At 40.9% G+C, this 27,944-nt stretch overlaps 2 protein-coding genes across 2 annotated transcripts in view; both read left to right on the plus strand.

Annotated features, from left to right (window-relative positions):
• Positions 1-27,944, plus strand: part of LOC142563563 (uncharacterized) — a 57,259-nt gene that overhangs the window by 7,255 nt on the left and 22,060 nt on the right. The window lies entirely within an intron of this gene.
• On the plus strand, positions 19-27,938 carry LOC142563562 (uncharacterized). The gene is made up of 9 exons (XM_075674146.1): positions 19-76; positions 5,174-5,245; positions 6,258-6,386; positions 8,335-8,448; positions 19,808-19,882; positions 20,886-20,963; positions 21,050-21,142; positions 25,322-25,384; positions 27,479-27,938. Exons 2-9 carry the CDS (start codon positions 5,186-5,188, stop codon positions 27,593-27,595), a joined length of 729 nt encoding a protein of 242 aa, XP_075530261.1. The 5' UTR covers positions 19-76; positions 5,174-5,185; the 3' UTR covers positions 27,596-27,938.

The raw sequence follows: 27,944 nt of genomic DNA on the forward strand, positions 1-27,944 counted from the left end.
CCATAAGAGCGCGTACAAAGACGTCCTCATCGAATGTCCAGGTTGCTCAAACCGAAGGGACTTGCATACCATTGCGGTGCGAAAGCGTTTTTTTTCTGAGCTCATTATCACTCTTTTTCCAGCTGATAGCCAAACCTCCCAACATATGGTGTAGCATATCTATAGAATAACTCGTGAAATTTTATTAGGATCAAAAAGATCAAAAAGAAAGAAGATTATACGTATCCACCGGAATTTGTGTTGTGTCTAGCATTGAACCCCATAGCGACTGTAATTGTGTAAAAATTTTGTGCCTGTGTTTCTCTTCTCGACGATGCATAGCGGTGGCTCGTCACACGATACGTAAAAAGTTCGTAAATAAACTAAATATTATGAGAATTTCCGCACTAGAAACCGGCACTCAATAGTACCGGAGTGATTGTTCACTGTTCATCAGCTTACAGTAACATTTTTAACGAAGGAGACATTGTGCTTCTTCTGTCAGGTAACCATCAATTGCTGTAATATTTGCACCACAGAATGCACCATTACTACTAGTATAGTTAAAATGAACACAGCCTGGGGCCTGTAGTGTTCCTAGAGATAATGACAACAGCACCAAAAATACTCCTAGAGGAAGAGAAAAACACACTCTGGCTTGCGTCAAGCTCCCGAAGGCAATGCGTAGCAAATGCCCATATAAAAGCAATTATTATATAAGGCTACTGTCAAGATATTAGGGCTAAGAATTAGTCAGTTAAGGATGAGATCATTGTATTTTAAACGTACTTGTACTAGGGGAAATGCGAGAAATATGCTTCATCTTTTGAGCAAGGTTTTAAGGCTGTTTAATGACTCCAATATAGTTTTTTGCAGGCTTTATAGAATTCCAAAGCCATTCTGCATGGCCACAAATTACGTCGCTAACGGCATAGTGTATCATATACGACACGCGAAAACAGTTTAAAACGCAACTATGCATTTCTACAGAAAATGTACACATCTTTCGGTATGTGTGGCCTAACCAAAGGTTTGCTTATCTTTAAAAGAAAACTTTCCTTGCAAACCTGCCCTGAATATAACGACCGTGGCTGCTGAAGCATACTGGGTGGACTTTCCATCTAGCCGAAGAGTTCACGCACACAAAAAATTTGAATTACGTGCCCAGAGGTTGAATCCGACCACTGTCTCTCAGAACAGCACCCCCATACTCATATCATCAGGCTGTAATTGCCAGAATACTCCTATGTGTTCAATGCCAACTATAGCCAGTGACAGCCTAACCTTTACGAACAAGGCCCAGCTGCAGAAACACAGTACGCCTGCCCTTCACATCTGAAACAGAGTCGAGCCCTAGGAAATTCCGGTTTTGCCTAATAACTTTGCTCTGCTGAACGAAATGATAATCAATTATAAAATGCAATGTAGTTGTTGGAAGCTAAGGCAGGAAGGAAGGAAAAAGTGGAGAAGGAAAGGCAGGGAGGTTAATCAGTTTAGCTCAACCGGTTTGCTACCCGACACATGGGAGCGCGATGGGGGGGATGAAAGATGGGGAAGAGAGAGAGAGAGCACATAGCACAGCACACACATCGTCAGTTACAGTCCGTCACTCTTGCGTGGTACATGAGAGCACTGCCACAGCCGCTTGTCCAAGTCCGTCTCTCTCAAAAACCGAAGTAGTCCCTTCGTCGCCTTCAGGTGCGATGTCTTCTGTTAGCGACACGTGAAAATCGTTTCAACTGACAATGGTCTATTGTCAAGGTGCGCTAGAGCGGACGCCAGGGACTGTCTCCGAACATTATAGTCAGGACAGTCGCACAGAACGTGTTCTAGCGTCTCCTCTCAAAGGCAGGCATTGCAGAGAGCATTGTCGGCCATTCCAACGCGAAAGGAGTAAGATTTCTCGAATGCAACCCCTAGCCTTAAGCGATAAAGCAGAATGGCCTCTCTTCGGCGGAAATATACCTTGGGCTATGCAGCGGTATCACGGTCACCCATTATATTTGTCCTAAACGTTCAGGTTTCGTTCTGAAACCAGTGACATGGGAACGGGAAAGGCAGCGGTAATAAATAGGGAAAACGGCACGGCGTCAAGGGAATAAGGGAACCTAACTGGCCAGAGCATCCATGCAACTTTTTTTTTTAGTTCAACGGCGTAGATATAATTTTGTATTTTTAAGTTGTCAGCGCTTGTCACTTAGGTTGCATTTGTAGGTGAACGCCGCGTGTGTCGCATTCCGCAACTTGGGTGACAAGGAGGAAATGCGGGCGCACCAATTTCATCAACGCCAAAAATTCAGGAACGAAACGGTTAAATTTTGGACGTTTCATTAACCGCTTCCCGAATGCTTCGCTTCCCATAGCTTCCAAGATGAGCGTATCGGCACATCTTTTTTTTGACAAGAAAATAAATATTCATGCAGTGAGGATTAATCCCTCACTGCAAGTGTAATTATGTTCTTGTGTGAAGATATCTATACAACAATGTAATTGGATGATCACTAGCGGTAGCTATGTGTGTGCTGACTATAACTACATGATGCTAACGGGCGGCAGTAGTGTGTAGGCAGGATTGGTTAGATGCAGTAGAAACACCTGAGCACACCACTCTAAAAAAGTTTACACCCTTTGGGGCTTATCTTGGCCCCAAATAATAATCGTCATCTGCTTTGCTTGCGTTTGGTGGATGGCCGGTGGGCTGTATACCATCATAAGTATCTTTAACAGGAGCGCCCGATATAGTCTTCGACTGTGAGACCTTACGTATACTACGAACATGTAATTTTCTGTATTTTCAGCAATTAATAAAATTGAAATTAAGAAAGAAACATTACGGGACAGCACCCATGCGTCGGCGGCTGCGTAAGTTTGAAGTCCCGAGAATTAATAAAATAAGAATGAAGTAAATCTAGGTTATAGGACTCATGTTATTTTCGCTGATAGAAACATGGCGGGCCATTTAGTCATAAGAGATTAACGAGAGCGAAATGAAGATGAAGAGAAGGTTAGAAACACGAATACAAAAAAAAAATGCAAGAGAAACGAGGTTTGCCTTGTCTACCTGTTTCTAACCACATTTTCATCGTCATGTTGCACTGATTGTGATCTTGATTGATAATGAAACAGCTAGCCCAACAGGGACGAATCTTGGGCTAGTTATACATTACTTTTATTTTGGTAACAGCCATCAGTAAACCTACATGATTACGTGTCGTAATTCGGGAGCCGCTCGATAATTGGGGCAGCAGGTTACACATTCTTTTATATATAACAGTTGCTTGTTTTAAACAGTAAAATATGCAGTTTTAAACAAGATATGAACAGATGCTAGTTAGAGCTTTGTGTGGCATGTGTTCCGTTCTGTTTTATTGTTGCTTCCTGTGCGAAATAGCTAGTGCATTCATCATCATCATCATCATCATCATCATCATCATCATCATCATCATCATCATCATCATCATCATCATCATCATCATCGTCGTCGTCGTCGTCATCGTCATCATCATCATCATCCGCCTGGTTACGCCCACTGCGGGGCAAAGGCCTCTCCCATACTTCTACAACTACCCTGGTCATGTACTAATTGTGGCCATGTCGTCCCTGCAAACTTCTTAATCTCGTCCGCCCACCTAACTTTCTGCCGCCCCCTGCTACGCTTCCCTTCCCTTGGAATCCAGTACGTAACCCTTAATGACCATCGGTAATCTTCCCTCCTCGTTTCATGTCCTGCCCATGCCCCCCCCCCCCCCATTTCTTTTTCTTGATTTCAACTAAGATGTCATTAACCCGCGTTTGCTCCCTCACCCAATGTGCTCTTTTCTTATCCCTTAACGTTACACCCATGATTCTTCTTTCCATAGCTCGTTGCGTCGTCCTGATTTTAAGTAGAACTCTTTTCGTAAACCTCCTGGTTTCTTCCCCGTAGGTGAGTATTCATAACAACATATAATTTAAGGGCTGATGAAATTGGCTATTGGTGTTAAAGCGAAAGCAGGGAAAAATTAAAATATGTTATAGGGTTTGACTTGCAAAACCACGATATGATTATGAGGCATGCCGAAGTGGGGGACTCCGGAATTACTGGGACAAGCTGTAGTTTTTTAACGTGCGCGTAATTCTAACTACAGGGGCGTTCTCGTATTTCGCCCTCATGGAAATGCAGCCACCATCGCCGTGATTTGATCCCGCCATCTCGCGCTTAGCAGCCAAACACCACAGTCACTAAGGAACGACGGCTGGTAGTGGGTGACAAATAAAGCGGCCTTTATGTGTTATCAAACTCCGAACTGTTATGTTATATCGCTGCTTCAATATGATCTTTGTGGGTAAGAAAGAACTTAGCTGGAGGTTAGCTTTAATTTTCCTATTGAAGTACATGTGAAACGCAGGAGTGCTCTGGAATCATTTGAATAAAATTTGCTGCATGGACTCTAACAAGCAGAATACTGCTATAGGGCCTGAAATATTTAACAATTTTCGAAATTCGGGAAGGTACAAACAAAATCGAAGCAGAAAGTTTAAAAATTCGTAACTTTACACCAAAATTTACGTCGATGTTTTGTAGAGTATCCGCTAGAACATTTAAAGCGAATAAATTATCTATATGAGTTCGCACCTTGCCTAAATCTATTGCAGTGCTTACGAGGGCTTTGTGAAGGCTCTACTTACAAATTAGTGCTAAATTTAGGGCGGTGTATATAACATCAACTTTCTTAGGTCTAGATGTAATATTATGATGTTTACAAAATTCTGGTATTGTGATTCTTACTAATAGATATGTATACTTGACACTTGAGCGTTATGAAATTTCTCAAGTTTAAAAATTTTCCTTAGAGATTATGTAGCCCAAGTTTGAAGAACTTATTGCCTGCAGCTGCTAAATTTTATTTCCACATATGCTATGGGAGTGCCCAGCACAGTACACACAGACTAACACCACGACTTTCTCGTCGAGGTTGCATGAGGCTCTGCGGAGCTCCGCCCTCGACGACCAAACCTGGGCGACCCAGCACGCCCGCGAGGCGGCGGCGAGGCAAGCCCTCGACGTCCCTTCGTGGGAGGCTTAGGCCCGGCCATCATGAAGTGCTGGTTCTACAATAAAAGTTTATTCCTCCTCCTCCTCCTATAAACTTAGAACTGTGTCAGCTAAATGTCTTTAAGCTTGAATCTGAAGCCAATATAATTTAATTTCCAGAAACACATTGAAATGAGGCACCCAGGATTTTCTGTTGAAAAATCCAGTACGACAGCTAAGTCGGGGCCTGAGGTAAGTTATATGTAGCACATACTCTACGGTACGCCAGAGGAAATTGGGGACTGAGAATACTTGATTTTAAGTTTGTGAAACAAAGAAGAGAAAATGAATGAAACGAAAGGCTTGCTTACGCTCAAGAATACCTAATATCTATTAGACAAATAAAGGTTGCATGAGAAGCAGCCTCTCTTGCTTTGCGCACGCGGTCTTTACACAGGAACTAAAGAAGCAATACAACTGCAATAAATGTATTAATGATAAAGGGCACGTGATATGCAATGCTTAAAGCCATTTGCGAATGAAACCCAGGCGAATAAAAAAAAACAACTTTCTTTGTTAACGTTGCCGTTTGTGAAGGCTGCCTTACATAAACTCTTGTGACGACATTAAACATACATCCTATGATAGCTCGCTTGTGCATTTTTTCCCAGCCATACAGCCCTTCATTGAGTGCATAGGAGCGAATAAAGCATTTTCAATTGGTGAAGATGGGGGGTCAGTGCACAAACGACAAACATATATTAAACATAATTTATGCGAACCTGCCTGCGTGATGGGTTCGCGCTGTTGCTTCCACTTGCATATGCAAGCAAGACTCTATAATTACACGCGCAGTAAAAGTGGTCAAAGCGCACAATAAAAACTTAATTTTTAAGAAGTGGTCGTATCTGATCATTCATAAACAAGGAATAAAAGAATCGAGTGGTGCTTGTATGTCTAATTAATATGAAAAAAGAAGGTCCACTTTTAAAGAGATTATCTATACATCGGCCTTTGTTATTTCAGCGATAGGATGAACCACTACATGGTAAAATGGTATTATTTGCCTTACGAATTACGAACTCGTACGAATCTGGGGATTGCAAATTATGTGTTCATGTCTGAGTATCGGGAAGACAAGCGTGAAATATTCTCTTTTTTGTCGATGTAGATCTACATTGTGTCTTATAATTGTTTAGTATCTTTACTGCGAAGTTTACTAATGTGTTCTTTTGCCTATCTTTTCTTGTTTCGATGAACGAAGAACGAAACAGAATTCTGCGGCAGCGAGGTTCACCATGATAACAATCTCCTCAGTCCGGATGGTAGAGATCTGGAATCGTTTAGTCCGGAAGCACCAGCACCTCCTGAACGTGCCAATAACACCAAAATGGTACGGACGCTAACAAATTACTCGAAACGTAGCAACGATACTAACATTGAGTGACAAAAAGCTATATAATCGGTCTGGTGGCTTTTTGTTTAGCTCAGCAAATATGAGTTTCGCTTTTGCTGACAAATATTACATTTTCGTTGTCACTGTAGTATTCGTGCATGTGTGCGTTCAGGCATGCACATTTTACAAATGTTTCCAGTCTGAGTTAGCGAGCCAGATAAAGTTGGAAAACGAGTTCTTTGTAGGTTTCAAACAATAGCCTCTTCTAAGAGCTCTCCTTATCCTATAAGTTCATATGATCGCTGGGGCTGCTAGAACAAAAAAAACAATGTGCATGTTCGATGTTAGGCAGAAGGTAATGCATTAGGGAGCACATTTGTTGATATGTTTTTTGATAGTTAACAGCTCCACAGAGGCCGCAGAAGCACGCCGAAACCTTTCTTCAGTAAGATACAACCGGATAATAAAATATTTCACTCCTAAGATGATACATGTCTGCTGTACACAAATGGCACAACTTTTCTGCTAACTTCGTACTTCGGCCTACCAAAATATTTAGGATAAATAATTTTACAGCAATTCTAGCTGGAACGCTAAAAAAGGGGCGGAAAACTGGCTCAGGACATAATGATAAAATGTTTATTTTTACAATGACAGGGGGAGCTCAATATAAGTGCACACCATTATTAATGAGTGCTAAGAATTTCACTTTAACCAATAAAAGCTGAGAGAGCTTTACCATAAACGTAAAGCCATACACCTAATAACTTGAGACACGAAAAAAATTTTTTGATAGGCAACAGATAAAGAAAGCACACAATAGAGAGAAATGCGTTTTTGTGAACCTATAAGGCACAAAGTCTTATTTACTCAAAGCCGACTTTTTTGTGCAATCTCCAGAAAAAATTCATTTCATGCATGCCCTTCAAGTTGGCCTAAACGCTTTAATATTTCATGCACAGAAATGTAAATGAAAGTACGCGAACAATTATTGGGCGGGCGCGCGTGCCCTGTATTCTCATTGGTTGTGTTAGTACTTGTACGTATTTGTTACAGTACTTCATTCCTTTTATGTACATCAGGCAGAGTCACAATCAAAATTGCTCTTTTTCATTCATTTTGGGTTAATAAACGTAGCAACAAAATAAACGGCGGGAGGCTCCAAAGCGCTCGATTGTAGTGGCCTCCATAACAAATCTTGAAAGCCAAGCAGCTTAATGCAAAAGTAGCAGTAAGATAAGGGACAGTACAGCAAGGATTTCTTTTCATAACTGCTCTTTGCGATTCACTAGCTACCTTCAATAGTGCTATGTCCAGCACAAAGATGAAAGTGTGTTACGTTGACGAGTATTGGCACCTGGAAAAAAAGTTCCATAAAACAACCCTGCTCTAAGCAAGACTATAAATTACAAATAGAGTTCTGAACAGAATTGAATTCTGGGGCTTTTGTTTGCGGTAACCACGACTTAATCATGAGGTATACCGTAGTGGAGGACTCCGGTATAATTGTGACCACCAGGGGGATGTTTAACGTGCCCGCACGGCATGCGACTTGGAAGTTCTTTTTTTTTGCATTTCACCCCAATAGAAATGTGGTCACCGTATCAGGGGTTTGATCCGGCGACCTCGTGCCTGGCAGAGCAACACCCTAGCCGCTAAGCCACTGCTTCATGTTGCAAATTCATGTTTACATATTTATTGTATGTGGTACTCGTATAGCATTTTTGTTTACAATCATATGTTGATTGTAATTTTCATGTAATTCTCGAAGGTTTAATGGTCAAAATGAGATTTCAGAAAACGCTTCCTTCCGATTCCTTCCCCTTGTATAATAAAATGGTTACTAGTAACGTTGTGTTAAGAAATAATGTGTGTCAGTTTATAATATTTTATTCGCTGTTGAATGGTAAGAATAAGCGTCATAAGAGGCTCACCCTCCTTGCAGTTTATCGATTACGACTACCTCGACTCGCCGCAGAAAGATCCTGGCAACACACTAGGCCGCAAGCCTTTGACGTCTCTATACAGCGATCAGTCAATGGTGCAAAGCGACAGAAAGGTATGGTAATAAACGCTGCCTCAATGTAATTTGTGCGTTTTTAACGCGACAGCGTTAAGGAGCTTGTGTCGCAGAAAAGCCGGTGTCGTCGGTGTCAGCGGCGTTGGCCGTGAGCGATAAATCCCAGAAGGCACTTCATAAATAAAAAACATCTTGCAAGATGGGGTGGTGGGCATCGAACCAGGGTCTCAGGAGTGTGAGACGGAGGCGCTACCACTCAGCCACGAGTTCGTTCCTTCGAAACGGCACAAAATCGCCTCTAGTGAATACGGTGTTGCCTTAGAAACGTGCCGTAGAAAGATATACTGCGGTGTATATCGGTAATTATGACCATGTAACTTACAGAAGTCCCAGTTTGACGAGTAGCGAAGTACGTTTCCGCTAAATTTCTTCTGCGCTCTGCGCACACGCAGAGCCATCTTGCGGCAAACACAGAAGACCCTCTCCTCGCAATGCACGGCGCTGCCCCGACACGTGGCGCGCCACTCGCCCCATGACCGCGTCCGCCTTCATGGCTCGTCGGGGCCCGGCTATCTCTGCCAATCGCGACGTTCGGCTGGCGTAGCGCGTTTGAGTAGGCGTTGCGAACGGGATGCGATAACGCTATCGCGTTCCACTCTTGAAGGCGAAACTTAAGCGTTCTCCAATTTTTTTGTTTATGGACCATTTTAATATATGGCCTTGTGCAGATAGCGTTGTTTTTTTTTCCCGGACGTGGGTTTCTCGGAGAGGTGTACTGAACTTGAACAAAAATGTGAAATGCATAATGTAATAATTACAAAATCTAACTAATTAAAATTTAAACTAATTACGTTCCCGCAAATATTGCAACTGATGAATTATGAGTGGTGAGCTCGTAACGTCTCTCCGCTTCGAACGAATTCTCAGCAAGACACCAATTTCGAAGTGTGTATTGGCAAGGGGCATGACAAAAAGCGTTGTAGTTGCCTTTATTTTCGTGCTTCATTGCATAAATCGGCCTCCTGTTACAAATAGCAAGCAGTGCAACGATGTGCGATTACTGTAAATTTGATGGTTGATATCTAAATATCGGTGCCATCCCGAGACTTTGCATCAACTTGGCAGGCCTTGCAAACTGACTCACTAAACCTTTAAAGTTAATGAGCCATAAAACAATTAGTTAAAGATCTACCTAAAGAAGTTTCTGTAAATACTCAATTGTGCCATTTATTTATTATGGAAGTTACGCTCATCCTTTCAAAGAATCCAGTTCGATTAGTTCAATCCAGTACAAGCAATTAAAAAAAATCGTATGTGCTGAAATGACCTGGTCGTGCAGTACTATGATATTACAGGTCCGCTGGAAAGGAGTTGTATCATTAGACAAACTGTACTCAGGCGTTTTAGGTGGAGAAGGACAAGAGAATGGTGCTTACCAGAAAAAAACTGACAGTGACGTTTCACTTCGGGAACGCGGTTTACTCGCAAGCGTATGGACGCCGTGAACATTCACAGCGAGTAACACGGCATCGAAGCACTAACGGGAAAAGAATGAATACGGTCGCGGATGCTACGTTCATCTCGTCCATGCGGCGCCTGGCTTGCTACAGGAAAAGCACATATTGCTGCAGATGCAAAGAAGAGACGCTACGAACGTGCACAGTGAACACTATGAGCACAGGCGGGAAAGGCGCGAACGTGGCGATTCCCTTCTCCACCTTCAGGTGCTTTCCGTGCCCGGCGCTCGTTTCCCTCGTGGCGACAAATATAATTTCGCCGATTTTACAGACGGGCCATTTACGCGTACATGTAAAAAAAAGTTATGACCTAGCAGAAATCCTAGATTGAAGAGCAAATAGTGGCTGCAATCTAGGACGTTGTGTAATCGTGCACTCACCTTCTAACGCGTAAATGATGTAGTTTAGTGAAAAGAATAACCTTCCGAGCTTTTCTTAGTTTAGATTATAAGAAGAGAGCGATGTACGTTACAAGAATTGCAGTTGTGTCAATTTGTCAATAATTCTGTCATTATCGTAGTTTGTACTGTCAGTGCATTTTCCAAGTTTTGATCGCACTAATATATGCGCCGACAACTAAGAGACAAATCAGGGAACGATATGTGAATAATGCTTCAAGGAGACAGGAGGACACCCTTGAAGATTTAGGAGCACTAGCTTTAGCTTATATTCAAGCTGAAATTCAGAGAAAGACCCGTGTTGGGCAGCTGATATAATGCGTGGAACAGGTAACCAATATCTTACGGGACTAACAGAACGGTTACCAAGGAAATGTGTACTCAGTGGAAGAGTCCACGTGTCGTTACATATTTAGAAAATTTGCAGGCATTTAGAGTAGTCGGTTGCTGCAAATGCCATAAGTGAAGATCATCGTGTGACCCCATCATCCTTCGTGCTGACGTGCACAGGATAATTATTGTTATTGTTTTTATTATTGCAATTACTAAAATAATATTAAAAATTTTAATGCAGTTACCAACATAAATATTTTTGCTTTGCCTGTAATAGGTTGGCTGTATGAAAATGTATAATATACTGACGTATATTTTCATATTTAAGTTAGATAACTTATTGGATGTTTGATATTCTGTTCAATAATTGAAGCCAGGTTTTTCTAGTTGTAACTTATTAAAAGTTTCCTTTGAGGTCGCCCCTACAATTGGATAGGTGTACGTTTTATGAATCCCAAAATAGAGGTAGTCAATTAGGCTCACCTTTTTCCAATACTCTGCGTAACGTAAGGTTACGGAAGTGGTGATAATCATAAAATGACCCCGCGATAATGACGGCATGACCAACTGTGTGGCGACGATGCGTGACGACGACGGCATGACGAGAGTTGGATGAAAAAGTTGGAATGACGGGGATGGAACGACCTCCACGGCATCACGACCAGGAACACATACCTTGTGGCGCAAGCAAGTAGGCGACTTGGGCTATGGAGTCCGCGTTAGATGATCGATTTCCTGGAAGAGAATAGAGCCCGTACTATGCATATGGTATAGTGAGATTAATAGAAACGCCTTGTCTGTCTTGTTTTATCAGGAGCACGATAGATAGATAAGCTCAATATGGCTGGAGTCGCCTATTAAGGCCATTCGTAGTAAAAAAACAGTATGCATTTTGATATTCATGGACTGCGTACCACTGCTATCGAACTGTTCAAAGGGATGCACGGAGAAAGAAGATATTATGCAGAAAATTTTATATACGAATTTTTTTGTGCACATTGATTTCAATATACCAGATGATACATCTTGTGGATAAGAAAATTTTTAAACATCACTCCTGACGTGTAGCACAATTATACTTCTTGAGACAGAGTAAAGCTAGAGGCAGACACAAATTTCACATGAACGAAAGTAAATAATTGGGTGTATGAAACAGTTTGTGAAAACAGTTTTAAAGTAGGGACGGCGCCCCTCGCCACATGTTGCAACTTACGAGTCGCAGCCGGTGACTTTTAAGGTCGTATCTAATTTGCGCGAGTTCTGAAGATGATACCAGTTTTGTGATATGCATTCCTAAACTTTGCGATGAAATACAAGCGTGTTCTAAGAACTTTGAAGCTTGAACGCAAAGAAGGCGGTTTATCAAAAGTGCAACTGGAGAAACAGTGCATTTTTAAGGTAAGTCTGACGGTGCTTATCTAGAAAGTGGGGCTAGGTTCAAAATTCATTCTATGCTGCTGGGCCGTGTGAAATCACCAGCTTCAAGTGATATATAGCAAGATGTGCGATGAAATAACTAAATTCCAAGTTAAATAGTGGAATGTTGTAATTATTCAAATGCGTGTAACGTTTCCAAGTGTACCTAATTTATACCTGATTTCGTTTATCAAGTCAAGAATTAAATTTGTGCTACGTGCTACAGGCGATCTTGAAAAAAATCATAAGTTAAAAAAAAGCGCCCGGTGTCATTTTGCCAAGATATAAAGGTAAATTGGTGAGGCTTACCAGACCTCATTTCAGAAGTAATTGTAAAATGAAACTGAATTTGGTGTTGCAGGTTTTGTAAGGTGCCAAGAACCGAATTAAGTGAAAGATCGTTAGGTTAATACACCGATGCAAATGTAATACGCGATTTAGCACAAAGGAAAGATAAAAAACCAAAAATCACGAGAAAGCTTGACCACCATGCGAACATGTGTGTGCATAAAATAAAAAAATGGAAAGTGACAATGATAGAAAATTTATTCCATTACAATGACTAGCACATTACAGAGGATTCTTGTGTGCGAATTTATTGCGTGGCGTCACTAAATTAAAACTACTCCTTGCATTCCTGCCTCATTTTTACTATACAAAAGTAGGGTACGGATATCACATTTCAATTATGTTCTATTTCAATGTTTTTTTCTGCTACAATATGGTTTCTACTTTTAACTCATGTATGAGTATGACAATCCTGGAAGGTGATCATACTTCCTTATATATGGTATGTCTTCGCTAAACCCGCTATTACCTGCCAAAAGTAAGACACCTGACAGAATATTGGTGCTGCAAATGTTGAATGTGCGCGTTTTTTTTGCAAAACCAATATGGCATTTGATATCTGTGCTTATTTGAATAAACATTTTATGCACATTTCACGAAATGAGTAATGTCATTGGTTTTAATGTGGCTCATATTTTTCCTCAGAAAGCATACGTTCTTCGGCAAGAGTTCACGTAGAGCGTAATCTAGTGCTTCACGCACTAGTTTTGAAAATACGAGCGAATTTCCTTTAACTTCCACACATATGACACGAGGCCGTATGTACAGTGAATCACGAAAGTGTCTTGACCTCGGGATTTGCGTCAGAAAAGAAGAAAAATAGAAATAAGGAAAAAAAATGAAAATTAAATTTCCTGCGATGTCTGCGCACATAGCCTAGAATTCCATTTAAGCATGCAACAACCTGTGGACAGAAAACAAAGCAGTGACAGGGCTCTGCATAAAGCATCGATGTGAATCGAGGTGTAACAGATATCTTTATGAATAAAAATAGCTACACCTAGAACTTCTGGAAGGGTTGCACATATAGATTTATGGAATTTACGGAAATCGCGTTCCGAAAACTTTTGTGGCCAACTGTGAGTAGATGCCAATACTGAACAATATTATAACGAATTGGTTGTTTAATAAATAAGTACTACAAATAAAGAAAGAATGGAGGTAAATAACGACTGCCTTTCGGACTGGAGCCGTCTATAGCTTTGCATACTGACAGCTGTACGACAGTAGCTTGTCTAGGAAATATCGGTGGAGGCCAACAACACGGATGCATATGTAGGCCACATCAAAGGGGCTAGATAATAATTAATCTTTTAACGTAAACTCAGCAAGAGGTATTGTTGAACCGGATGTTTTTGAAGGTAATTCGCAAAGTGTGCACTACTGGCTGTGGTTTTCTGAATGCGCCTGTGACAAGATATATCTGGCGCTCCGACGACACAAAGATTTTGAATATCCGCCGCTATTTGGGCGCTCTAGCCGGAAAATGGTATGATGTGCAACTCGTGGATCATGAACCACCATGTTTGAAACTGTGGAAAAGCAACTTTTTCGCAGGTTTCGAAGGCAATGCAATATAAAGACGGGATGCCGCACTATGGTCCGGATACACATGTGGCTCTCTGCTTGAGTAGTGTCGTGAGAAGCGTTGCCTATTGTATTCTGCAGAAGCGAAGCTGTCGCCTCCTGCTGTTGTAGCCTTGATAACGCAAGGGTTGTGTATAGAGATCCTTAGTCATGTCAAGCGCAAAGGTCCGAGAACATTTGATGACCTTCTCAACTTTCTACATACCTCAGTGCCAAGAATTACATTAAAAAGACAGCCAGCTGGTAGAACAGGAAAACTTGATTCTCGTAAGCTGAGTGAACGTCTTGAGTCGTTGCCATCATCTTAATGTGAAGATAGTTTTATAAACAAACCTCTTGCAAGCGTCAATTATGATTGTGAGGATGGTGAAGAAGCAATTACCGCAGTTAACAATAAACTACTTCCACATTATCTCACTACCATCGACCACAAGTCCCAGAAAAAGAGCTTCAGTGAGACGTGTATTTTGTCTGTTCAAGCTTACTGTATGCCCCCATTAATGTTGATGGCATTGATGTGAAAGCTGTCGTTGATAGTGGGACTTCGGTATCCATTATCAACAAGACTAAAGTGGATGCCGGTCGTCTGCACGCTGGTAGAACATTGCGTGTCCAAGTCTACGATGGGCCAGTGACCATACATAGCGAATGGGTAACCCTGGCTATTGCATTCCAAGGACAATCAATTATTAGTGACGTAGTGGCAATTCTCAATGTCACCGATGACTTTCTTTCAACCCGCCCAGACATGAAAAAACTTAAGATAGACCTTTATTGGGACGACAAAGTAATGGCCGAAGACACCATAAAAACACAAGATCCTGGGGAAGCACCTAGTGTGTCAAGGTTGATTTTTCACCAAGAAGACATCAAGACAAAGTACCCGGAGCCTACATGCACGGGGAACTATCCTCCAGCGATGAAATCACATGTCGTTGCTTTTGATCTCGCAGATGAAACAGAGGTTGGTATGACCCGCTATCATATGTCTAGAGATAAAAAGGTGTGGTTGATGAAAAAGTTAAAAGAAATGTTGGACGCAGGTATCATCCGGCCTTCTGTATCCCCATATGCTTCTCCTATAACTATTGCACAAAAAAAAGACCGGACATTCCGCTTCTGCACAGACTACCGGGCTCTCAATTGTCAAACTGAATTGCCATATCCAATGCCCAGAATCGACGACATCATTGAGGAAGCTGGTGGTTACCATTGTTTTTCATGTATTGATCTCTGCAAGGGCCTCTCACCAATTCTACTAAAGGAAGAAGCGAAAAAATACACTGCGTTCATAACCCCATTTGAGTTGTTTGAGTATGACCGCCTACCATTTGGTTGAAAAAACTCCCCTGTGTTGTTTCAGAAGATAATGACCGACATTCTGAAACCTTACTTGCGCACATTTTGCAATGTGAACATCGACGACACAATCATCTACTGAAAGACAAAGGAAGAACACCGTAGTCTTTTTTTCAAAAGTTCTTCGCGCTCTCAGTCTTGCCCAACTCAAAGTCAACTTCAAGAAAAGTGCGTTTTTTGAAGATACACTAATATTTCTTGGCAGGGTGTTTGATGGACACATTAAAGGAACTAAGCAAAGATCGGTAGAGAGAATCTCCAAGCTGGTAAAGCCTTATGAAGTGCACTCCCTGCGCCTTCTTCTTGGCCTGGCAGGACACTTCATGGCGCTTATCAAAGACTATGCACTGAAAACAAGGTGCCTCACACGTTTAACTGAGAAAGACATGGCTTTTCAATGAGACGTGGAGTGCGCAAGTGTCTATTGTGAGCTTGTAAAACAAAGTTCGTTGGACGCCATCTTGCGAATACCGGATTTTTCTCTGCCTTTCTTGTGAAACACGGACCCATCACATGATGCTACCGGTGCCCTTTTATACCGCAAACCCTCAAAACAAGCTAACCTAATCAAACACTATGTTGTGGGGTATTATAGCCATACCGTGAAACCCGCTGAAATCAATTACTCTACCACAGAAAAGGAAGTTCGGGCCGTATTAAACGCTGCGCAGTACTTTCGTACTTGAAAGGTGCCAAATTCATACTTTTCACTGACCACCAAGCACTGACTCGATTTCTGAGCATGTCCCAGGCAAGAACCCGCATTGCTAGATGGGTGAACTATCTGCAATAATTTGATTTCGTAATTTCGCACCGTCCTGGCCCACCCCTGACTGACGCTGACACACTATCAAGATAACTTGTACACAAATAAAGCAAGAAATCAGAGGCAATCGATCATATTAAGCTGTGGTAAGGTACAAAAGAGCTCCAGTTCATCAATGTAAAGTATCACCTGCCATCAACTATGGTTCCAAGATTCTTCATGTGTACCACGACACTCCTGGATAGGACGGTCATGATGGCTTTTGGCGCAATTATAAGAAATAGCTCATGGGTCTCACATGGGCGGGCTTTAAAACGACATCAGCCATTACATCCGCACATACAACCACTGCCAGGTGAACAAAGTTAACTTCAAGCAATCGACAAACGTTTTGACAAACCCTGAATATTCACGCGGCCCATTCAAAGTAATTCATTTGGACTTCGCGGAGCTCAAAAAGAAGGGTGAAAAAGTCAAGCGAATGCAAGGTTTCTTTTTCTCCTTAGATTAGTGTACAAGAACGATTGCGGCTAAAGCTGGCAAAGACGCAAACAGCGTAATAGATCTCCTCAAGGCTGAATGTTTGAAACACAGACAGACGCTCGTTTGCGAATACGGGCCGGTTATCCGGAGTGCCAAATTATCAAAGTGGGCACAGAAGCATGGCATAATGATCGAGTATTCTTCTCCATACCAGCCGCAAAAATGGCCTAGCGGAATGTGCCATACGAGACGTCACACATTATCTGTGTTTAACCAGGAAACACTACTCTCTTTATACTACTCATTTATCCATTCACATATAAAATATTGCATTGCATGCTGGGGCAATACGTATCGTACCTACTTACAATCATTACAAGTACTACAAAACCAGGCTGTTAGAATAATTACATTTAGTCCTGACCATTTCAGTCCCAAATACTTATTATATAACTATAATATTCTTACTGTGGACGAGCTTATTAACTTTAGTCTTGGTACGTTTTTATATCGACAACTAAATAACGCTTACCGCAACAGTCTGATACCTCATTCTTGTCTAATGAATACGAATCTTACGCGATTTGCACTAAACAATAACTTCATTCTTCCCATGGTTCGCACAAATTATGGTAAGCAGAGTGTCTATTTTTGCCCGTTTCCTTCTGGAACACACTACCTCCTATTATCAAGTCATGCAAATTATTTCAATTTAAACAACTAAAACACCACATTTTATCATCTGCAACCACTTTGATAAGTATATTTTCCCCTCCAAATGTACATTTGGCTACGCAACACAAATTAAAGTTCATTTTGTTAGGTCTCATTATCCATTTACTTTCAGAATGGTGTTCTAATTCTGTAATTAGTCGAATGTAATAATAATTATTATACTTTTTAATAGCATGTCTGCAGCTGATTTTTTTAGTACTGCCAAACCTAAAACAATAATAAGTTTGTTATCTTTTGAATATTTTACGCTATTTGTTGCAACTGTTGTTGTTCATATTTTTACTTATACGCTGTACAGGAGGTCTCATTACAGTCTTTGACCTCGGGGCCTCCTCCTGTATATTACTGCCTTGTACTATATCTTGTCTATTAATAATAATAATAAAATGATAAAACGAATCCAGACTATGCCGGTGCCTGGAAGTGCTGTCTCGAGGCCGCTGTCAAACATCACAACAGATAGTACACCATGTTGTGATCGGCCGTTCGCCCCGGGACACCCTTCGGTCACGGCTCGCACGATTGTGGGAAACGGGCTGACGGTCTTGTCGAAATGGTTCTCGACACACATGAATTATGAGCAGCCCGCAAATACCTCGTTCGGGAGAGGTTGGATCAATTAGGAATCATACGGCAGTCACCGGTCAGCTGCACAAATTGGCGTGTCCAAGCCGGAGACGTGGTCATTGAAATAATACGGCTGTCACCTGTCAGCAGCACAAACAGACGTGTCCAAGCCGGAGACACCGTCAGTGCGATGATCCGGCCATCACCTCTCAGAATACGATCGGAGCCAGCGTGCGTTCCCCTCTTTTCCCTGTTTGTGCCCAGGATGTGTTTGCGTTTCCGACCAAGTTCCCCTTTTAGGGAAAGGGCTACCTACCTCCGGATTGGTGGGACCTGATGTCATCGGTCTCCTGACAGCGGATTGGTGGGACCTGATGTCATCAGCCTCCTGTCACCGGATTGGGGGAAGTGACTAAACAATGTTCACGCAAGGCGTAAAAGAAGCTACGGACGGTGTGAGTGATCGGCGACTACTACTTCATCATCGTCTCTGTAATACTTTGTTTCTTCAAGTACATATGTAAATACATACGTGTTTGTCAAACGTCCTGGATATCGCGCCCAGCCTCACGTTCACATCACTCCTCCACGAGAAAAGAGGATCCCATGTCTTTGAACCCCGAGTCGCAACAACCACTGGTTTAGGCTGCAGCCCTCATTTTGCCACTTCGGGTACAGCGCTCTTACTTCCTGCAGATCGAGAGCTAGGCCTCCTAGACAACCTCGAACTCGCTGAAGGAAAACTGTCAAGGGACAGGAGGTCTACAAGCTCCGCATGAAGAGAAACATCAATAAAACTACAGTAGCGAGATACCAGACATACAACCAGGAGACTTCCTATGTCCTTATAAAAAAAGAAGCTGTCCCTTCAAATTCTAATTTTTGCGGAACATTTCAAGATTAAGAGTGCAATCCCGCATGGAATATAAAAAAAACGTCTCCTAAACCGGAGCCTCTGCTCAAATGGAGTGCGCCTCTATTGGAAACGTAATAAAGTATTACCCCGGGATGTGTAATCAAAAGTCAGGGAAAAACTACGTAATATCCGGAATCATCCCAGGTCGTCGGCAGTAAGGACGCACCCGGCGTTGGGTGTTGCTTAACTCTAGTGCACGAAAAAAGCGCGACACACGTTTGCGACGAAGTTCACGCAAAGCCTCTCTTTTTGCTGTCTTGCCTCTTCTGGAAAGTAGGAGGAAGATGGTGCTAGCCGCATATAGCCTCGCAAGGTCTTTCCGGCGATCACCCCGCCTGAACGTCTCGTTTTACCGTGTTAGGGGTAAATATTAAAGCGAGAGAAAGTTGATCTTGTTGGTAAAGAATCACGCTAAAAATGCTCGTGCATACAGCTATGACGCCAGCAGAGGGAAACGTTTGTGCTGCCCATTTGCCTGTCATTTTATCCGTGTCAGCCCGCCTAACTTTTTACCGAATTAGCACTTAGTGTCCAAGGAGAATTATGTGTACGTGTTCAAAGTCTGAGAAGCCGGTCTCCTTGTATATATATATATATATATATATATATATATATATATATATATATATATATATATATATATATATATATATATATATATATATATGAAAGAAGTAGGTCTTCCTATCCAGCGCTTAATAAATTGAAAGCATTGCAGGGGCCAGAGTAGAAGAGCACATTCATACATTAAGTTTCGACGTTCCGGACAGTGCCTGAAGACAGACCCTGGCTGAACTAGCAAAATGGAAGTGTTTCTCCAAGAATAAATGTGTCTCCGTAATCTGCAACATCAAGACACAACCTTGAAGTAATGAAAAAAAATCAAGAAAGTGTCTTGAAATTGCAAACAACAAATCCTATCTACTGATGACAATTGGCACTGGCGCTCATCCCTCGCCTTCTGTTGTTTCAGGATCACATGGACGTATGTAACCAAATTGCAGCAACTTCTAACCATTGCAATAGGGAGTTCAATACATTTGCCGAGGTAAGTTGAAAGTAATTTCACCCTGAGTGCGCCTTCGCTGATATATGTACAACTGCCCATCCAACTAGCGCAAACTCAGATTCATGAATCCGGTGACGTAAGCTTATTAAATGAAGCAAATGTTGAACGAACTCTCATTCACGTAGTCTGTAAGATGTATTCACGCAACGGAGGAAATCGCTATCCGAATTGGCAGAGTGGGTATACGGGATAATACGCCCCCATTGCCAGCTGTGCATATTTTGGCGGAAACCCTCACAAACACTTCAAGCGTCTGGGAACAGCCACCTTCAACAAAGCAGCCACACATCCGTATTGAATTAAAATGTGTGCAGAAACGCGTGCTTGATACAATTAGTTCAGTGACCATGAGTGAACGTGCATCACATTCCAACGGGTGATTTCATCGTCCGCCCATGCATTGAAAAGCGAGAGTACAAGATAAGGTCGTACGCATTGTCATCTGCCTTCGTCCGTTGTTGCGTGAGTGTTGTCTGTTCAGCGATCGGATCTACGTCATACGTGATGTGACGGATTCGTCTGGGTTTCTGTCCCCGTGGTGTTAACCCAGCTTTAGCACTTTAGGCAAATGTGCTTAACGCTAGTCGTATTGTATATTTTATTTTTAAGAAAGTCTTATGTAAGGGTGCCTCGCTATCAAGAAAGCTGTCTAATATAAATTAGATGAATATGAGGCATAATGCTTACTGTTGTTGTCCGGAATAGTGTTCTGAAAGAAATGAATATTGGACAAGTTCAAGTATAGAATTTTTAAAATAAATGCGAACCAAATATTTAAGACTGTTCAATTTTCATTGAAAACTTCCAATGTTCTGACACACCTGATTTACAAACCTATGTGGTGAAAGAACGTCCACCACAGTGCTTCTGGAAGCTCCATAGTTGTTATTTCTTGTGAAGCCTTCCCATTCAACCAATGATTTGCTATGTGACTACAATTTGTGGTGAGCATTACAACTAATACAATCTTTTCCTGTTCAAGTTGCGGGATGAGCACTTGGCGGTTTGTCCCTTGAAACCCATGAGGTGTCCTTACTATCGACTGGGATGTAATTTTCAGGTACTGCTCTGCATTATATTCATTACAATACGAGAAGACTGAAACAAACAACATAAGAAAGGACCATATTTCTGCTCGTTTCCCAGGCTACCAACAAGGAGATGGAAAAACATACTGCGTCTTGCAAACACGTGACGTCCTTCGTCGACCGATTTCTGGATCTTGAAGAAAAGCTCTTGGTACGGGAAGAATGGCTTCTCTCAGCTTATACGCTCTTAAAAAGTTACAAAGTTTGGGGTGCTCCTTTGTTCAACACCTGACACTATTGTCCTTAAGGCTGTGAAAATTTGATTGTACACGACAGCGAGCTGGAACTAAATCTGCGATAACAGATACCGTCGTTAAGGACTTTGTTATCATTCTGATCACTAAGTGCTGACTGAAATGCTTGGTAATAGAGTGACAGTGCGAGGTAGTAATATGCATTTCAGGCTACTGATAGTGTCTACTAGTTTCGCAGGAGTACGTAGAAATACATGCGTAAATACAAAACGAAAAAATACATCACACAGACATCAAAAATAACAGAGGCCAAGAAATTGCAGGGAATGAGGAAGAAAAATTAAGCATATTGAAGAACACATTTTTGTGCTGCTGTCCCTGTATGTTTGACACGGCCACTGTAGAGGTAAGGAACGAACAGAGCCAACTAAGACGATCACAAGTTGGGAGAACGACACAGGACAAGGCGCTTGTCCTGTGTCATTCTCGCCACTTGTGATCGTCTTAGTTGGTGCTGTTCCTTCCTTATTGAAGTATGCACCATCTAGCCCAAATGAATGTTGTCCTGAACTGTAGGAGGTGCTGCCTTGTGGCCAGTTATTTCAAAGAGCTTTTCAAGTACCTCATTGAAATGCAAAAATCACACATATAATAACTTGCAAAAGAATCGTCACAACAACTGACCGTTCGATCGTCTTCGGCACGCAAACTCTTGGATGCTTTTTATGCCAGGATAGAAGAGATTGCGTCCGTAACACTTTTGTGTGTTCTATTGTGAGCTAGTGAGTTTTCGTTGTTTTTCTTTTGCTGTGATGAACGTCTGCGCATGCACATTTGGTTGTATGATTTATGCTCGGCTTCTACATGATTTTAATAGATCATTTTTTGTGACGCGCCTCCGGTCTCTCGGTTTATGTTCTTTGTGTCCGACGTCTTCTTTCAGCTGCAATGGCTTCACCGAGCATCATTGAAACAGCTAAATATAAGTTACTTAGGTTATTTTGTATATGCAATTGCCTGGCACAAAAAGACATTGTGACATCTGTTTGTCAGAAAAATATTGTTTTCTCGGCTAACGACACGATTTTGCCAGTAAACCATGGGGATGTTAAAGATGGGGATGTTAAAGGGAAACCAAGCCCCTATTACAACCGACAAAGATGTATGTGTGTATCCTGTTATAGATATTCGTAGAAGGGCTCAGAATTTTCTGTGGCTAGAAACGACATTATCTCCAAACCGATTGCGCCATTACGTCATTTAGCAGTATAGTACAACAAAGGGTAACAGTTGGTTTTGCAACGGAGCCAAATTAACGGCTGCTCGTCTGCTTTAAAAACAATAAGGTTTCGTTCACACAGCCCGAAAACTTGTCACCTATTTGAAAATGACAAATTTCTGTGCCTATCGTGCATCGAGAAAAATCAAAAAGTAAGCTGACAATATCTAGCACTTTGCAACGTGTATTGAGAATAGCAAACCAGCATCATACTAGTGCAATACCTAAATTAGAAAAGCAATAACATACTTACTGTGTACTTTTTGGCTGTAAAATATGTATAGATGTGTGGGCGTGTTTTCGTTTGATAAAAAGTCACATATCCTGGTAGTACAGAATATCACATAAAAATGTAGGAAACTAGAATAAATAGTTTTGTCACTATTGACGGGTCTTACATAAGCACCGGCCAATATCGTTATCTTTCCCTTATATCTTGTTATTTATTACTAAGATACCTGCTTTTGTTGTCTTCTTGTGACTTGTATATTCCAGAGAGTATCTAACTGCATATTGCAAATATTTCGTGTGTTCAACGAGAACATATTCTACATTTACTTCAGTGACCCCTCTCCATAGTGAAACAAAAGAAATTATTAAGCTAGCAAAATGGTGAATTGTTTGTAGGTAATGTATTATCTGGTGATCAAAAATACAATTTTATTAAAACATATTTGTTGCAACAATATGCGCGTCATGATTTTAACTGCATGAATTTTATGCATATGGATGGCGGCGCAAGGAATAATTAGATATAATTCGACATAATTGGCGCCGGATGCAAGAACAGGGTATGATGAGCTAAGGAGGAGGACTTCTCAGACAGAGGAAGCCCTTCGGGTACTGTATCGCTGTCTAATATTTGTACATGGATCATGAAAATGTACTTATGCTAATATGGCCTTGCCACACTTGGATATATGTTTCTAGAATGTATAAAAAAACCTGCAGGCTGTTTCTTCAGGAGGTATGCTATATTATAGAGCTATGACATACACCAGAATGCATTTTGTTAGACGACGAAGAGGAAATGCAAAAAATATTTTTTTCTGCATGCATTTAAAAGTTTAATTTAATCATGGGGTTTTCCGTGCCAAAACCACTTTCTGATTAAGAGGCACGCCGTAGTGGAGGACCCCGGAAATTTTGACCACCTGGGGTTCTTTAACGTGCACTTAAATCTAAGTACACGGGTGTTTTCGCATTTCGCCCCCGTCGAAATGCGGCCGCCGTGGCCGGGATTCGATCCCGCGACCTCGTGCTCAGCAGCCCAACACCATAGCCACTGAGCAACCACGGCGGGTGCATTTAAAAGTTCAATATACTGAGCAAAACAACACGCTTCGTATAGTAATGGCAACATTCATGGTAAATATTATCCGCTATTGTGAAAAAGCGTTGTTTCTGTTCTGTGAGAAACACTGTAAAACAGTTTCGACAAAGTTTGTTTTATGACGTGAAGCATTACGCAACACTAGAATTATTATACTAAACCGAATTAAAGCAGAAATATTGTTCGAAGCAACTTCTACCATTTAAGAATTCATGGTGTAGGTGTATTTGCACAGAGCGTTTAAAACACAAAAGCAGTAACATCACGTTTCGCCAGTATTAGTAGAAAGAAATGTGTTAATCTGTAAGTATTTCTCTTTTATGGACAACAACACATTTTCATTTTACGGATTGAAATTTAACCGACGGTTCAGCTACCCGCCTAATATATTTAGTTACCTCAAACCCCAGCAACGAATGTTCCAAGTCTTTCCAGTTCGTAAGTCAGGAGTATGTACAGGGTCTGCCACGTAACTTATGCCAAAGCTTAAAGATACGCGAGTGCCAAGTAGCTGGACACAACCAAGATAAGATTTGCCTTCGCTTGGAGTAAGTCAGACTTTATTCAGTATTTAGACTAATTACAAGTAGTTATTATTAATGAACTTATCACATGTTGTAATCCAAGCAGGATTGCCAATAAAAAATAGTGGGCCAACACGAAAAATTCCCCGATCCATGTTTCTATTGCTCTAAACGTGCTACATAAAACTTTATTTCAAGGCCTAAAGACGCCCGCAGAACTAAATAAAAAAATATCCGACGATATAATGCGCTACTTTTCGCGTGCTTTCACGTGCTTCTTTGATGCTTGGAAAAGAAACTTTTTTGTAGCACGTACAGAGCCACAGAAAGATCCATACGGAGTTGTTCAACATGGTCTACATTTCTTTATGGAGAGTTTTAGTTTGCGTATAATATTTGAGAAGTAATTATTAATAATAAGTAATAGTGTAACTAGGGGAAATACAAGAAATGTTATGACTTGCCCCACGTGACAGCAAATAACATTACTTTGGTTCTGTCCAGCCACGGGGCCCTCACCTATTTTAAATTTTGGCCCAACTTACGTGTCACACCACATATGTCTATGTCTTCCGCATTATTAACTATTACCTGTTAGGATAACAGTATTTGAGTGTTGTAAGAATATCTTAATTTTATTGTTTCATATTGGTGCCTCTATGTTTTTTAACACAATATATAAAAGATTTATATACGTATAATGGTCACTGCTCCTTTTATGTGAGTGTAAGTAAATAGAACTATTGTAAAATATGAAAACGACACGAACGAAAGCAGCGAGTTGTACGTGTGTCAGTAAATATGGGGAAGGGGGTATCAGAGAGTGGGGTTGGCGCGTTGTACATCGGTTATGAGTTCATTACAAAAAGAAAGATCAATTTCCTAATATTTTTATTACGAAGTCATTACACGTATTATCATTATAACGCAGTAGGTATCAATATTTGTCTTCCTATTGGGATGAGATTGTTAACATTCGCACGTCATTACTTTGGCGCAGGAACTCAGATCGGAAAATGAGGGGCTCCGAAAGATGATTTCGGAGAGCGAGGATGTAATCCGGGTAAGTTATATTAAACAAAAATATGTACAATTGCATTGCTAATTTAATAATTTTCACGGTGCTCGAATATGAGCAGTGTTAACAATCACACGTTTTCGTCATAACTCAGAGATTATTAAAGTTGAATGAAGCAATTTAACTTTTAGGAATGTTTAGTTTGCTCAACACACACACACGTAAACACAGAAAAACACACACGCTTCTTTAACCACAGTAAACAATCGAATATTGCAGCACTGATATTCCTGACGACGTAAAATGCTCTCTGTTAGGATTTAAAGTTATGTGCTCTTTAGAATTCTTATTTCGCACATTTTCTTGTTATAGTATTGATTGCTCTATAAATTCTTACTGGTCCTACGGAAAGCACTTCCGTCAGTGTGATGGAATACTTGAAGAAAGGACTTCCTGTAAGAGCGCAGATTCGAAAGGCCGAAAATACCTAGAATAGCCCCTGTAGTCACGAACTGCGATGGACTGTTGATAAATGTTTGTAAGTTACACCTTATTACCAAACATTACAACATCCATTGAAAAAAAAAGACAGGGGAGAAAGTTTGGGCAAAAGCTGTCTACATGCTCATAAAGTTTAACAGAAATTTGCAATAGCGTTCTCCCATTCTCCCCAAATATGATTTTGGTGGTTTTTGTAGTTATGCCATCATTGAGGGCTAATTTTCGCATCGCTCTTGAAATTCTGTCCTAAAACTTTGGAGCTCTGAAATACGTAATTTGGTGCAAAGAGTGCGATTAACCCCAAATATATTCACTTTGCCTGAGCCTTGCCAATAACGTGTCCTTTAATTTACAGAAATATAGACACGGTACGATATTTAGTTCATTCAGCACAGCGGTCCAAGCGACTACACTACTAGTTTACACTTAAAAATAAAGAGGAAAAAACATGAGATTTCTATGTTTATTTGCCGAGCCCGTAACATTTCTCCCATTTTCTTGAAATATAAGCTTCCTTTACGAAATAATATATTATGTTTAAAACATCGAAAACAGAAACAACGTTTTATAATGCTTCTACTCAACTAACCAGCTTTATTGTTAACCTATTCCTTCAATATTACGGAAAGAATAGGAGACGTCCAACGTCCAGTCAAACATCGTATTGCCTTTCGTAAAGTGGTGATATGTAAAATCATTGCACAAACTGTAAGGAAGTGGAGTCACAAGTTACATACACACAAAAATATAACGTTTTGCAATTGGTTAAAAGAAATGTAACCCAACTTCATACTGTGAACATCAAATAAAGCTGCATATATGTGGTTGTCATGTTTAATTTAGAAGAATTTTTCAAAATCACCTGTGGCAGATAGCATATGTTTAGCCCTTGAGCTGGATTACTCAATTTGAAACACATTGAACAGTTCAAACAAATTGGTAATGTAACTAAATAAATATTTAAGGCACATATAGTCATTTACGAATTGTAGTCGGTGAGTTGGCAGGTCGTATTAAATTGCAATGAATTTCCAGGATGACATCAGTCTGTAGGTAATAATTACCAAACTATGAGTGAAAAGCATATTTGTTCCAGGAATGTTTTTGTGCTTCAGAGCAGAAGAGATTGTTTTGTTAAAGAAAGTAAGTGGAACCACACTGCATCGTTACTGCGAGTTTGATGGCGCATATCTCGAAGCTGGTCTCATCCTGGAAATTTATTCTAGGGGAGCTTCCAAAGTTGGCGTATCTAAGTGAATCGAAGTAAGTTTTTGTTAATTAGTTGAATATCTGCTATAATTTCGCGTGAAAGTAATGTCCGCCTCTTTGAGTAATCCAGGTGAGGCATTGTAGTTATGTTATCGGCCACAGGTGATTTTCGAAAATTCAGTTAAACTTGAATATGATCACGCCGTAGAATACACATACTATGCCTATTGTAAAGTCTATGCATGGCCTGCGGCAAGCATGAGTAGGTTCTAATCACGCTTCAACGATGATTTACGGCAAAAAGGCTTAAGAAGGCACCAACGCGGAAAAGTGGTGGTGATATTAAATTGAGATTGACCTCTTTCTCCTCATGCAAACCTTAGGATAGATATTTGCAACGTTTGCTATTTCATAATAATTTTTTTACAGAAGATGCAGCAGACCGAGCAAGCCCTGGTGACAAGAATCCAAAACCTGGAAAACCAGCGCTCCGTTTTTGAAGAGCCGCTAGAGCAGCTTTTGGCCGAAATAGCGAAGATTCGATGATTGCAAATAACTTTGTCATACCTCACTGCGGCGTTTTTATGGCGAGGTAAAGAGACACAAAAGAGAGAGTTTTTTTCAGCCTTATTAGTAGATCACCCTTTCACAATGAAAAAAAGGTATGTCTTAACCTGAGAATGTGCATAGGAAGTCGAAGAAAGACTGCAAAAAAAGCTACAAAAAACGCACAACAATCAGCGAATCACACATGGCGACGGTACCGTCAAGTCTGCGTATCAGTTCGCCATCACGGCATAAATTTTAACGGATTTCTGCTGAGGTCTTATTAATTTTTACTCGGTAAAGATCGATTGCATTATATTCCAAAGCTGTCAAAGGCTAAAGGTGGCTG

The sequence above is a fragment of the Dermacentor variabilis genome, chromosome 11 (assembly GCF_050947875.1).
Source record: "Dermacentor variabilis isolate Ectoservices chromosome 11, ASM5094787v1, whole genome shotgun sequence".
NCBI lineage: Eukaryota > Metazoa > Arthropoda > Arachnida > Ixodida > Ixodidae > Dermacentor > Dermacentor variabilis.

What these genes read in the sequence shown, in the direction of transcription:
- LOC142563562 (XM_075674146.1), top strand. Translation starts at nt 5,186, where the DNA reads ATGAGGCACCCAGGATTTTCTGTTGAAAAATCCAGTACGACAGCTAAG. An exon ending in ATCTTGAAGAAAAGCTCTTG is followed by an intron (nt 21,143 to 25,321) that starts GTACGGGAAGAA and finishes ACTTTGGCGCAG; the next exon opens with GAACTCAGATCGGAAAATGA. An exon ending in AGAGCGAGGATGTAATCCGG is followed by an intron (nt 25,385 to 27,478) that starts GTAAGTTATATT and finishes ATTTTTTTACAG; the next exon opens with AAGATGCAGCAGACCGAGCA.